This window comes from Dromiciops gliroides, chromosome 4, assembly GCF_019393635.1.
Source record: "Dromiciops gliroides isolate mDroGli1 chromosome 4, mDroGli1.pri, whole genome shotgun sequence".
Lineage (NCBI taxonomy): Eukaryota > Metazoa > Chordata > Mammalia > Microbiotheria > Microbiotheriidae > Dromiciops > Dromiciops gliroides.
In genome coordinates this window covers 270,304,683-270,319,866 of record NC_057864.1, presented here as the reverse complement: position 1 = coordinate 270,319,866, position 15,184 = coordinate 270,304,683, and the positions used below count along the sequence as shown (strand labels likewise).

Here is a 15,184-nt window from a genome sequence, read left to right as displayed (position 1 = left end):
CTTCAGATATGACGCTCTAAGCAAACTAGATTTTTTTTACCTCTCCCTCCCCCCATCATTAAGCAGCAACTAGGTGGCTCAGTCCTTAGAATGCTGAGCCTGGAGCCAGGAAGATTCATCTTTTTGAGGGCTGCTCTGGCCTCAAACCCTTACTAGCTATATGACACTGGGCAAGTCACTTGACCTTGTTGGCCTCAGTTCCTCATCTGTAAAATGAGCTGGAGAAGGAAATGGCAAACTACTCTAGTATCTTTGCTAAGGAAACCCCAAAAAGGGTCATGGAGAGTTGAACATGCCTGAAAAACAACTTAACAACAATGTCCTTAACTCCTTACCCTGTACATATCATAAGGCTTCCTACCTCCAGGTGTTTGTCTAGGCCTTTTCTGTGTTTGGATTTTCCTTACCTTCTGCTCCCTCCCCCAATTCTGACTCTTGAAATCCTACCCATCCTTCAAAATGCTGATCAAATGTCACCTTCTTCATGAAGACTCCAATCAATCAATCAATCAAATTAGTAAGTATTTGTAAAGTGCTTACTATGTGACAGGTGCGATGCTAGATGTTGGAGATATAAATATAAAAATGAAATAGTCCCTACCTTCAAGGAGATTACAGTCCATTAGGGAAGACAACAAATATACACATAAGTATATAAAATGTACAAAAATAAAATAAAATAAAATGCACTAAATAATACTTTTATATAATAAAAACATACAAGATAAATACAAGATATTTTTGGAAAGGCTATAAGGCATTAGCAGTTGGAGGCCATTGCAACAGGCTTCATGAGGAAAGTGGTATGTTAGGTGAATTTTGAATTAAACTAGGAAATGTAAGAGGTGGAAGGGAGGAGGGAGGATATTCCAGGCATGGAGGACAGCCAGTGAAAAGGTACAGGGACAAGATTTGGAGTGACATGTGTGAAGAACAGTAACAGGCCCTTTTCAATATGCCAGAAAGTGGGTACAATGGAGTAATGTAAAACAAGGCTAGAAAGAGAGATTGGCGCCAGGCTGTAGGGGATTTTAATGTCTCACAGAGGAATCTATATTTATTCCTAGAGGTAATAGGGAGCCACTGTAGTTTGAGGGGGGAGGGGAGGAAGGGTGATTTAGTCAGATCTGTGCCTTAGGGCAATCACTTTGGCAGGATATCTTTGTTTTTGTTTTTGTTTTTTTATGGTGAGGCAATTGGGATTAAGTGACTTGCCCAGGGTCACACAGATAGTAATTGTTAAGTGTCTGAGGCTAGATTTGAACTCAGGTCCTCCTGAATCCAGGGCTGGTGCTCTATCCACTGTGCCACCTAGCTGCACCTGCAGGATATCTTTGGAGAGGGAAGATACCTGAGGCAGAAAGACCAATCAGGAGGTGAATGCAATAGTTTAGGTGAGAAGTGATGAGGACCTGATTTAGGGCAGTGATTTAGGTCATATGAGAAGAGAGAGGGTATGAATTTGAGAGCCACTGTGGAAGAAGAAATTACAAAGAAAGGCAACAGATTGAATATGGGCTCCATAGCCAATATATGTTTCTATTGAATTATTTGGTCAAGAATGATTTTTTCCTTTCTTGGACCTAAAATAGCATTTTATCTGAGCCTCTCCTATGCCCTTATATTTAACTTTGTAGGTATTTGTGGATATATTCTATCTTTCCTATTATACATGGGATAATGTGCACTGAACTGAGTTCTCTGAGTAATTTGAGATACACAATTCAGTAAGATGCAGCCTCCTGATCTTCTAGAGCTACTGCAAGACACCAGCTTGTCATTTATCTTTGCATCAGTCAGGATTATTAACTCAGTGCTATGAACATTGTAAGTACTAAATAAATAAATGTTTGTTGTAGAATATCAAGCACAATCAGGTCAGTGGTTGTAGCTTGTTAAGATGTAATCTACTGGAAAGATCTCTGAAGTGGCATTCACAGGTCTTGGATATGGTTGAAAAATTGCTCAGCCCTAAGTCAGGAGGCCAGAGCTTGAATCTAGCTTGGTGACCTTAAATCACTCATACACTTTTATCTGCCTAGGTGTCATTGCCAGGCTGTACAAATCCACTTTTTGCTGCTTGTTTTGAATGGACTAGGAGACCTTTAAGTTCCCTCTCAGCCCTAAATCCTATGTTTCTGTCTTTAATTGTTATAAGCCAAAAAGATCTGCCACCTGAAATTACATATATAAGAATAGAAAGGAGCACAACCTCTTTCTGACTCATCTTTCCCCAAAACACATGGTCTCCCTCAGCTTTGTTGCATCTTTTCTGTTTATAAGACAGATGACATGCTCCCTGCTCTTATCTACTTAACAGGAATATTATAAGGAAGAAATAAGATACTATTGCTCAGAATGGAACATGATACTGTATATAAATTATATATTTAATTATTACATTTAGTACAGAGCCCTTCTTTTTTCCTTCCTCTCCTCCTTTCTTCTTCTTCCTTCCCTCCCTCTCTCCTCTCTTCCCTCCCTCCATCTCTTTCCTTCCTTCCTTCCATCCTTCCTTCCTTCCTTCCTTCCATTCTTCCTCCCTCCCTCCTTTCCTTTCTTCTTCTTCCCTTCTCCCTTCCTTCCTCCCTCCCTTCCTTCTTTCTTTCCTTCCCTCCTCCCTATCTCCCCTTCTCCTTTCTTTCCTCCATTTCCTCACTTCCTATCTTTTTCCCTTCCTCCCTCTGACCTTCCTTTCTTCCCTCCTTTTCCCTTCCTAATTTAGTAATCACCCTCTCCCTCATTCCATACTTTGAATCAGTTGCCAAATGCTCAGAAACAGGCCTCCCATATGTCCCCTTCCTATTTACTCTCATAGACATCACTCTGAGTTTGATCCTCACCATCCTTAGCACCATGGTTCTTGATTCAAAGTTTCCCAGTCATAAACTCTCAAATACTGAAAATACTCACATTCAGATAAGATGCTGGGAAATGATGCATACGTTCCATCTCTAACATAATACAATACTTTGCCTCTAAGTTGCTGTTCTCTCTTAGAATATTTATCTGAGGGGCTGCTTTTCTTAGAGTTTATATATATATTTACAGTCTGTGTTTATTTTTATGCTGATTTTCTCTGTCTTTCATACAAAAGTTTATTTTCTTTCCCTTTCAGCAAATAAAATGCCCACATAAAAAGGAAGGGGGAAATAATTTACATGTACAAGGCATTGTGATATGTAATAAAGCAAAAAAATGAAAATGGCACATCTTGTCCCCTACCAGTTTATAATCTAAAAAGGGAAGGGGAAAAATCTATGAGTCACACATACACAAATAAATATTACACAAGGCAAAATCTGGCAGGGAACAAAGGAGAGAGTCAGACAAAGTGCTTTAGGAATATTTGAAAAGGAAGAAACTTCTTTCAGCTGGGAAGTCAGGATCAATGAAGGCATTATAGAGGAAGTAACATCTGAGCTGAACTAAGTAACAAATGGACTTTGGTAATCAGAGGCAAAGAGGGAAATGATGTGTTCCATGGAGGTGGGAAGGAGTGTAGATAAACTGACAGTAGTCTAGTTCTGATGGAAGGCAGAGTACATGAAGTAAAAGAAAGTTGGAAGGGTAGGTTAGAAGCAGATTGTGAGGGCTTTTAATGCCAGGATGAGGAGTCTGTGTTTTATTTTAAAGGTATTAGGGAGTAATGAAAGATTTTTGAGAGAAGGAAAACTTCATAGGTCCTAGAACTAGTCTTTGAAGGCTGATAGAGTAGGGAATTAGGAGAAAATTCCAGGGAGCATTAAAAAAAAAGGTACTGATTAAAAATAACCCCACTTTATATGAGTTAAATTTCTTAATCTATCCCTCCCCTTCTCTCTTCAAGGGAGAATTTTAATTGATATTTTTCATTGTTTTTCAGATAATTGCATATATTCCTTTCATTCTTTAGTGTCTTGGTGATATATCTCATCAGTGGGGAACAATCCATCCATTTTACCATCTTATCCTCAAAGGAAGATTTTGACATTTAACTTAAGTCTCTTCTGTGACAGTTTTATCATTTTCAGGGATTCAGATGAGTGCTAATGTTTCCATGTTTCAGTCATTTCCTATATATTTGGCCCAACTTGATTTCTGCCTAACTATTTAGCTGGTGATATCACTGACATTACAGGAGGACTTTGGGCCACTCTCCAAGGTACCAGTTTGGAAGAAGTAAGCTTGGTGTTATTTGGGTCTCAACCTTGTCCCATCAATATTACCTCCAGGAACATGGAAAGAATCCAGTGCAAAGTCCCACCCTGGGTAAGCAGAGCCTTCTGGTGTCTCCTCTTGTTGCCATACACTATCCCTTCACATTTAAGGCAGTAATAGAGATGATTGCATAAACTACATCCTGAGTCCTAACATCTATCTTTTATCTAAACCTTAGAGATATTCTGTGATAGCCTAAGTACAAAGAAGGGGTTAATAAATACTTATTTGTGAGCAGGTAGGTGGTGCAGTGGATAGAACACTGGCCCTGGAGTCAGGAGGACCTGAGTTCAAATCCAGCCTCAGACACTAGCTGTGGGATCCTAGGCAAGTCACTTAACCCCAATTGCCTCCAAAAAACCACAAACAAAAAATGCTTTTTGACTGATTGACAATTGAGCACTTTGGTGGTCCCTGTCCTATTTTTATCCTTCACTTTATTGTTTTACTATTGATTATGTGAGTGGTGTGAAGGAAATAGTTACTCATAAACTCTTTTGCTTTATGGGATGTTGCAAATGGACATCAAAAGTTTTCCAGATACTGTGTCTTTACTTTTCCACTAACTGCCCTACTTAATGATGCCTTCTATGTAGAAGTAGTGAGTGCCACATCCCTTCATTGGGGACAGTTCCCAAGATAATCCATTATACAGATACTCAAGGGTTCTGATCTATAGCCATCAGTCTCCATAGGATCATGTTGTTGCTGTTTGTCCTTCATTCTCAAAGACCATGACATCGTGGTGATATCATGACTTATAGTGAATTGGATTTAAGTGAGGCAGGGCTATGCAAAGTCACCAACCTCACTCTCCTCCAGAGCCATATGGTTCCAGTGGCAAGACATATATCAGGATAACTGGAGATGGCCCTGGATGTCTAAGGCAATTGGGGTTAAGTGACTTGCCTAGGGCCACACAGCTAGTGTCTGAGGTGAGATTTGAGCTCAGATCCTCCCAACCTAACTGCTCATAGGATCAGAGACCTAGAGCTGAAAGGTATCTCAGAAGTTATATAATATAATCCCCTTGGTTTTACAGATGAGGAAATTAAGGAAACAGATGAGAGAAATTCCTCATTTAGACCTAACTGTGAAAATCATGGCTAGGGCTTTGATGAAGATTAGCATCTTGAAAGCAAACCGATATCAACCAATCGAGGATTTATTTAAATGAATAATATGGGCCAGATAGTCTGGTAGTTGCTAAGGATACAAATAAAAACAATGAAACAATCCCCACTCAGAAGACACTTGCATTTTAACAGGACATATGTAAGTATGATAGAAAGTGGAGGAAGCATCAAAAAGAATTTTCTCTTTGTATCCCAAAGTTATTTGTTGGAAATTCTATTTGGGTCATGGAATTATCATGACCAAGTCTGAATTTGCATTTATTTGTCATGTGACTGGAATAAAATGTGTACCAACAACAACAAAGCATTATTGTATCCTACTTTTGAAGATTTCCTGCATCAGCAAAGTTAAATGAGTTGTCCAAGACCATAAAATGCAGTCAGCAGCAAAAAGAAGATTTAACTCAGAATACAAAGTGAACTTGAATATTCATGACATTTTTCTTGCTTTGTTTGTGAAATCATACCTTGCTTTGAACCTGGAGGTGTTAAAAGCTTCCTTCTGGCCCAATATCTTGGAGGAAATTGAGATTTAGAATGATTAGGTAACCTCCCTGAGTCTGAGTTTCCTAATCTATAAAATGAAGGATCTGTGATCCTAGGCTCTGATACATCTCCTTGCATACAAGAACTGAGCAACATTCATTGTGGAACATTATGGTAGAGAAAGCCTTCCTATCAAAAGCTATAAAGATTTATTTTAAAGGTTTAAAAAATATATATACATATACATATATACATACATACATACATACATACATACATACATATATATATATATATATATATATTCAGTTGTTGTACATTGAAGCATGATAGATGCTCTGAACCTTCACACACCAGATGGGAATGATCCAACCTCCTGTGTGGTAGAATTTCCTAATTTTAGTTAATCAATGGGCTCTATGATTATTGTATAAGTCTTAATGCCCATTCTTGATTATATGTCTTACCCCTCATTCATTCACTCATTAATTAAGATCTGCTACTTGTTTATAATTTACCTACTAGGTAGGAGTCAGTCACTGGGTTAGTATTTGTTGAAAGATTTGTTGAACTCATTTTCCTTACTGAAACATCATTCTATCTATCAGGTCACAACTACACAGAACATCCTCCACACCCCTCTCCCTCTAATTATCTATCTTTGTCTATCTCTGACTCTTACTCTCTGTGTCTATTTCTTCTCTTAGAACTTGTAAATTAACATCTTACATTCAGTCCAATATAATACATATTTACATGTCTCTTTTGATGGTGGTGGTGTAGGGTGTGTGTGTGTGTGTGTGGAGAAAGAGAGAGAGAGAGAGAGAGAGAGAGAGAGAGAGAGAGAGAGAGAGAGAGAGATACACAGAGACAGAGACACAGAGACAGAGAAACTCTCAGTCAGCATGTATTTATTAAGCACTAATAGGTAGTAGTAGTAGGCTTCCACCAGTTGCGGACGGCCATGGATCAGCGCCTTGAAGAGCCACAGGCTACAGTGTGGCTGTGCAGTCTGATATGGGAGCCCAAAGCTCCTGCCGCAATGAGGACATCGGAAAACTGCGCTCTCTGTTGCCCGTGGGTTCCTGTGTCTCACTCCTTCCTTCCGAGCTTGAAGGCCCATCTCAGCTGCGCGCAAGCTGCTCCTGAGTACTGAAGCACTAATAGTGTGCCAGCTAGTACAATCATGGGAAAAAGTGGTTGGGGTCCTTAGGTATTCCTCTGTAAAGAATTACACTCTGACACACAGTCCAATTAGATTTAAAATGGTCTTTTATTTGGTGCTAGAGAAAGTGACCCTGAGGGAAGTTGAAGACTTAGCCTCAAGGGGAGGAGATGGCTTAGGAACACCTTCCTCCCAGAACAGAAGAAAGGCAAAAACTTTTATAGAGAATAGATGGGGTGACCACCTGACAATGGGAAGTTTCTTTTGGGGGCTGGGGTGGGGAAAGCTTGGATACTGCTCATATTCCTGGGAGTAGAGGGGGATTATTGTTTAGGAATCATGGTCCTGACCTCTAGTGTTATTACCTGTCTCCTGGCTCCAGGCTGGTAGTAGCCACACCTAACTGACTTTTCCTGCTATAGAATTTTATCTCCCCTTACTTCTTAGGTGTGTCAGTCCTTAATATGTATGTCCTGTTATCTGGTTGCCTTTGGTTTTGCTTCTCAAAGGAGAAACTTCTGATTTCTCCTAATGTCCTCATTTATCCTAATATCCTAATTTAACCCCATATCAGTACTAAGCACTGGGGATATAAAGACAAAAATGTGCATCTCACATTCTAATTGTGGAGACAACGTGCAAAAAAAATGTATATTTACAGCAATTATATACATTATAAAGAGAATGTATATCCAGGAATGTATATACATTATATACATTGTAAGTGGAAGATAACTCTCAGAGGGCAGGCACTATCAAGTGAGAGGAAGAGGAGGACTGGGAAAGACCTTTTACTTGATTCCACACAAATATTATTAAAAAATGAACTGTTTGGGGCAGCTAGGTGGTGCAGTGGATAGAGCACCGGCCCTGGAGTCAGGAGTACCTGAGTTCAAATCCAGCCTCAGACACTTGACACTTACTAGCTGTGTGACCCTGGGCAAGTCACTTAACCCTCATTGCCCAGCAAAAGAAAAAAGAAAAAAAATGAACTGTTTGTTTACAAGCTTAGTGTTTACAAAGCTCTATTCTGGAGGCCCTATAGAATTAATTATATAGTCTCTGTCTGCCCTCTAAAAGTTTACAGTTTAATAAAGCTTCTAGCTTTCCTTTCACAGGGAATCATTTCAATTATATTAAGGAGCCATTAGTTGGATCAACCAACATACCTTTATCTTAATTTGCTCTTTTGTAAGGGACTTCCATGTGGTATTTTATCTATTTCAGGCAAGCAGTTCCAAATACGTGAATGTCTAATCTATGAAAGGAAAATTTTGGAATTACCAAAAAGTGAAAGAAAAATAGAATTTTCTCATCTCTCTCTATTTTTTTTCCTTGAAATTACAATAAAACCTTACCAAATGGTTCATTAATTTGGGATTTTGCGATAATTTGAAAAGGGCTAGCCTGAAGTTTACCTTAGCATTATCAATGAAGAAAAGGTTTGCTCTACAAATTAAGAGTAGAAACAAAGTTGCCCTAAGGAGTGTTTAAATTACTGTACTTTAGAGAACTGAAGGTTTCAAGCCTTCCCTAAACACATTAATAGTTTTCATTTACATAAAAACAATTGATATGTTAATAACAAATCATTCTTATCTATTCTTTAAAGCAGGTCCCCCAAGGATTTCTTCTAGGCCACATTTGGGTAGCTTAGTTCAATGATTATACATACAATATTTGAAACCAATTAGCATGTATTTCTTTAATTTTTTTCCAGCAATTTTTACTCTTCCCCCTCCAAATCTGTCATCCCCTCCCTGAGTCAAAGGTGTTTAGTGAGCTTTGACAATATTTTATTTTTTAAGATCAACTTTCAGGGGAATGGGAGTGGATCCTTTGTGAATGTGACCATCATCACCAGGAACTTGTCATTAACTTATCCTGCGGCATTCAAGTATACTCCTTCTTTAAATCCAGTTATCAAGTCCCTGAGCAGAAACAGAAGCAACACAGCAGGTAAAAATAAATGGCACTCTAAAAATTTTCTCTTGATGGAGCTTTGGTCCAGGAAAAAGACAAGATATGAGTCTCTGGTGAATTGTAGCAAAGCCAGAAAAACAGGGAATAGGAGCTTACCTGGAAATCAGTAGACCTGGTTTCTCAGTCCAGCTGTGCGATTAAATCGCTATATGACCTTGAAAAACTTGGAGTCAGTTTTTCTCTAAGCAAAATGAAGCTAAGACATCACCCTCATGATGCCATTGGTCCTCTTCAAAGGACAAACAACAACAACATGAAGTTTCTCTCATTGTCACTGGGGAACTGGGTCATGGTGGTGGGGAGTCTTTAGGTATTCCTCTTTAAAGAATTACACCCTCTTGCACACAAATCCAATTAGAATAAAATAATCTTTTATTTCAGCACTAGAGAAGAGGAATCAAGAGAGAAGTCAAACTTCTCTCGAGGGGAGATAGTTTCAGAGATGTGGTCCTCTGAGATAACTATCTCCTTGAACAGGAGAAAGGCAAAAGCTTTTATAGATGGTAGATGGGGGTAATCAACTTTTAGAGGAATGGGAGTGGATAACTTGTGAATGTGACCATTATCACCAGGAACTGTTAGAAGGGAATGTTCCTTATTGGGGGTGGGTTGAGAGAAGTCTGATGAGCAGCAGGTTGTTCTATCTCTGTCCCTTTGGTGCCACTCAGGCAGCAGCCATGCCTAATGGACTTATCTCCTTTACTTCTCAAGGTGTGTCTGTCCTTTAGCTTCTCAAGGAGAGGTACCCAAGACCCATGTCCTTTAGGTTAGCTGGCCAGTTTGAATTTTAATAGTTCTAACCCCATAACATCACCTATCTTTATCACTAGGTACTGAAAGGATAGGATAGGGTAGGGACTGGACCTGCCATTTCACTGACAGAGAGAACTTCCCAGGTGAGGAAATTCCCTCTACCAATGCAGGTCTATACCTTCTCATTTTAGAGAGTTGCCTTGAGCACTGAGAGCTGCCCTGGGTTACAAAGTCAATGTGCCAGAGGTAGGACTTTAAGCCGGTTCTTTCTGGCTCTTAGGCTATCTTTCCACCAATAGGCACACTGCTTTTATATTGTGAGAATACTGGTGATAAAAGCTCTGTGACACAAGGACATCATTATTTCATGATCACAGGATGTAGAGATGGCTGTAACCTTGGAGATCAGCAATCCAACCATTGTATCCTGTCGATGAAGAAACTGAGCCTGAGAGAGATTGTAACCTGCCTATAATTAAACAGATTGTAAGCAATTGAGAGAAGAAATTCAGATCTAGAGCTTCTAAGTACAAATTATGCCAGATGTTGCTGCTCAGTCATTTTTAGTTGTGTCCAACTCTGTGGTTTTTCTTGACGAAGACACTGGAGTGATTTGCCATTTCCTTTTTCAGTTCATTTTACCGATGAAGAAACTGAGGCAAACAGGGTTAAATGATTTGCTCAGGCTCACACAGCTGAGGCCAGATTTAAACTCATGAAGATGAGTCTTCCAGACTTTAGATATGGTACTTAATCTACTGTAGCACTTAGAAGTGCCTCAATGTCATTATTACAAACATTAATTATCATTGTGCATTAAATAATTTATTTAGCAGCCATTTTATTAAGCGCCTACTGTGAGAAAAGCTCTGCTGAAGCAGAAACAATGATGCTAATACATGGTCCCTTCCCTCATGAAATTTATAATGTGTGTAAGGGGTATACAGCACAAACACAAATATGCAATACTTTGTAATACATATTGAATAACTATGCAGCACCTATAATGCAGAATTGAATAGGCTTAGAACATGAGGATTACAAAATACTACAGAAGGTCCAAGGAAGGAAAAGTAATTTCCAGCTGGGGCAGTGGGAGTTCAGGGTACTTCATGGAGGTGGTGGCCATTGAACTGGAGCACAAAGGATGGTTAGAATTTCAAAAGGCGGGGCAGCTAGGTGGCGCAGTAGATAGAGCACCGGCCCTGGAGTCAGGAGTACCTGAGTTCAAATCCGGCCTCAGACACTTAACACTTACTAGCTGTGTGACCCTGGGCAAGTCACTTAACCCCAATTGCCTCACTAAAAAAAAGAAAAGAAAAGAAAAGAATTTCAAAAGGCAGGGATGGTGAAAATGGGTATAGTGTGAATGGGAAGGAAGGAATGGTATTTCAGGTAGAGGGAACACTGTAAGCAAAGGCACTGAAGTAGGAAAATGCTGGAGATTTACAAGATGTAATGAATAGTCTAGTTTTGCTGAAGCATAGTGTGCATTGAAGAGAGTACAGTTATCCTTTCCACATCATGGCTTTCTCCATTGCAGTTTTGATCTATCTCAGGTTGGCATAAGAAGTTAAATGGGAATTTTTGGGGGGAGATTTGTGGAAGCCACAGACAACATGAAAAGACCATCAGATTACATAGAAAAAGTTTAGAAATTCAGAAATGTATTATATAGACATATATATATATATATAAACATTGTATAATATCAACACATTTTATCTTATAATACTATAATAATCCAGACTTCTTCTCTGGTATGAAGGGAGGACCAAAAAGTTTTATGTGGATTTTCCAGATTTTGAGGGCAACTCATCCTTCACCCCTGCAGTGTGGAAGGGATAAATGTAGTTAGAAATAAAACTGAAAAATTAAGGGAAATAACAGGGGGTAGAAACCTTGAGTGCCAAGGAAAAGAGTTTGAGTACTTTAGGGGAGATAAAAGAATAGGGCAGTGAGAATAAAGTACATAGATGTGACCATCTGCCACCTAACAAATCCCTGGCCAATAAAATACCAGATCAACAGAGAGTTTTACTGTAAATAAATCTAATTTATTATTATGGAAGTCCAACCCTGTTTCCTAAGAACAACCCAGTTCCATTCTCTGGTATCTTTTTCATTTTTTCAGGGCTCCAGAAAGCATAAATAAAAGGAAGTGTCCTTTAGCTTTTCAATATTATTCAGATAGTATAATGTGAACCAAGAATCTGCTGCCTCAGGCAACCAAAATGGGTGGCATTCCTCTATGGTACAGACTCTTCAGAGTGAGAGAGAGGAGGATAAGGAAGTCACACCTTTCTGTTCTGTCCCAGGCTCACTGACTCTGGTTGGCTTTTAATAAAATTTACGTCCTATAATGAAAAGTCTAAATATATTACATCAGTGCCTGAAAGGCATCTCAGAATAAGTTCACAATTGACCAAAAGTCCAAAGAATTCATATGATTAATATATGCAATGCGATGTGTTATTTTCAAAGCTTAAAACTTCTATTTGAATTTTTCTGTGGTCTGGATAGGAAAATGTATATTAGAAAATCCACAAAAGGTGATATTTTACCAAGATGAAGCACTTTTGGTCTGATAAAGCAGGGAGAGGAAGAGAGAAATGGGTATTACATGAGACCAAGAGGAATCCTTCTTATTAAAGGAAGATGATGGAAATAAATAACATGTAGAACCATATAATAGGCTGTTCCTCATAGCTGGACTATTATAGTAGTCTTCTAAGTGCCCCCGGGCTTTTCACTTTCTAAACTATCCATCACAGATGCCAGATTTCTCTTCTCAAAGCATATTTTTAAAACCAGGCCTCTGCAGCACAGTGGAGTGGGGTGAATGTAGGAACTGGAATTAGGAGACAGGTTCAAATCCTACCTCTGATACTGAGTACCTTTGTGACATCAGGCAAATCAATTAAATTCTACCACTCTAGGTTTCTTTATCTGCAAAATGGGGATAAGTAATACCTGTACTACCTTCCTAATTGTTATTGTTTGTCCTTCCTTCTCAAAGAGGATCATGACATTGGGGTGATGTCATGACTTGTACTAAACTGAATTTAAATGAGAGAGGGCTGTCCAATGTCTTACTCTCTCCTCCAGAGTCATCTGGGTCCAGTGGAAAGATATATATCAGGATAACTGGAGATGGCCCTGGATGTTTAAGGCAATTAGGGTTAAAGGACTTGCCCAGGGTCAGACAGCTAGTCAGTGTCTGAGGTGAGATTTGAACTCAGGTCCTCCCAACTTCAGGGCTGGTGCTCTATCTACTGTGCCACCTAGCTGTCCCATTGTAAGCAAAGTGTTTTATAAATCTTAAAGCACTATATAATAAACATAGTAATATATGGTTCTTTAAAGTTTTCAAATTGCCCTGAAACATTATAATTATATTATTATAGGTTATATATTTTCTCATTTGACTTATTAACTACCTATGTATCTGTTTGTCGATCTCTCTCTTTCTCTGTACCTGTCTGTCTGTCAGCCAGTCTATCTGGATATCTATCTGTATGTCTATATCTATCTACTGTCCATCTATCATCAAACTATCTATCTATCTATCTATCTATCTATCTATCTATCTATCTATCTATCTATCTATCTATCTATCTATCTATCCCTCAGTCTGTCTGTCTGTCTGCCTACCTGTCTATCTGATATCTGTCTATTTTTTTATATCTCTCTATCTCTGTCTGTCTGTCTGTCTGTCTAGCTATCATTACTATTACTTGCATGACCTAGGATAAGTCACAACTCCTCTGGGACTCAATTTCTTTATCTTTTCAAAAAAGGAGGAAGAGTTGAACCAGATATCTAGGGTCCTTTCTAGCTTTAACCTTTTATATTTTTATAATCATCAAGGTATACTATTGTTTGAAAATTTGAATTACTTACTGAAACTAACCAGCTAAATCCCATATTTCTTTACTTGGTATTGAAGGCCTTTCAAGAATTGGTCTTAATTTTTTTAGTTTTATCTTCTATTATTCCTCTAGTATACCTGATAATCTTCTAGAACTAGAATCCTTATTTCCTACCTGCCTCCCTCATTACTTGTCCACCATCCCTAGCCCTACCAAAATAGATTTTTTTTTTTGTTTCTTCCTTTTTGCTCATGCTCTTACCTCTCTCTGGAATTCTCTTCCCTCTCAGTACCCCACTGCCCAGTACTTACTCATCCTTCAAGGCCCCACTTCAATGTAGTATGCATTCAAACTCAGCAAATTGAAGAGCATTCACATGGTTTTGCATAAATAAAAATGGGTACTGAAAGCAATTAGATAGCTTAGGTTATATATCCCAAATTGTGCTTCTTAATAGATGCTTCTCATTGTAGGAGATCAGACGCTTTTCATTGGAACTACATCTCTGGTGAATTACACTGATCTGGATGTGAAAGTCCATATTCAGGACGTCTTGGCTCAGATCCTAAAGCAGGGGCCTCAGGGTCTGGAGGTGGCACTGCCCCCCTTGCCAACAGGGTGGCATAGCATTTCAGTCACAATGAATGGTGTCAACATCAGCTCAGAGGGGTAAGGTCAAGCATATGCTGGTAAATATTTAGCAAGAAGCTCTTCCTCAAAAAAAAAATGAAAGACATTTTAAAATTTAATCTGTGTTAAAATGGACATTTTCTTCATCACTATTTTAGTGTGGGGGACAAAAGACCACTTACTCAAAATAAATACCTGGAGTCAGAAAGTGAAAGCAAAGAAAGGGACTTTATTTCTTTTTTGCAAAAAAGGGCACATACCCACATCTAGTAAACACTCTTACAAGTTCAGAAACAAGTATTACATATGTTCCTAACGCAACCCCCCCTCCCCACCTCCCATCTCTGTCCTACTTCCACTGGCTGGTCGTCAGGACTTATAATCTATATGTGACATCTAACCCAATCAGAGAACAGCATGATGTATAATATACTCTGATCATGAGCTCAAGCTGGGGGGCCAAGATTTATGGTATAGCCTGCGTGTCCCCGACATTACACAATGGCAGGATGTAAACTAGAAATAGGGAAATAACAAAATATACAATCACGATATAGTTCCTCTGAGAAAAACACTCTATGTAATTTCTCACATTAGGACCAGGTAATCAATAAAATAAATAAAGACCTACTTTGTAGCCTTTCCTGGTTTCTGAGGTGTAAAAGTTCACACTGAAATTTTAACAATTGGCTCTGGAAAGCCAGTATGAGCTGACTCCAGGTGGAAACTTCCTATTCTGAGGTGTTGGGTGTGGTTGAGGAGGCTTGATTATAAGGTAGTGCATGGACACAGGCTGGGCTTTCCTGGAAAGGACCTTACAGGTCAGTATAGAAGAGATTTTAAAGGTCATCTCAGAACTATACTCTCCCCCCCCCCAACTCCACTCCTATTTTTCATATCAGAAAAAAGAAACTGAGGCCTACAGTTTAAGTGACTTGTTCTAGGCAATACAGGTGAGA

General features: G+C 38.9%; 1 protein-coding gene across 1 annotated transcript in view; it reads left to right on the top strand.

The window, feature by feature from the left end:
• PKHD1 (PKHD1 ciliary IPT domain containing fibrocystin/polyductin) overlaps positions 1-15,184 on the top strand; it is a 714,107-nt gene that overhangs the window by 105,907 nt on the left and 593,016 nt on the right. Inside the window, exons 27-29 of the mRNA XM_044005152.1 lie at positions 4,121-4,251; positions 8,796-8,946; positions 14,069-14,264. Of these exons, the coding sequence (XP_043861087.1) occupies positions 4,121-4,251; positions 8,796-8,946; positions 14,069-14,264 (478 nt within the window). The remainder of the gene's footprint in view (positions 1-4,120; positions 4,252-8,795; positions 8,947-14,068; positions 14,265-15,184) is intronic.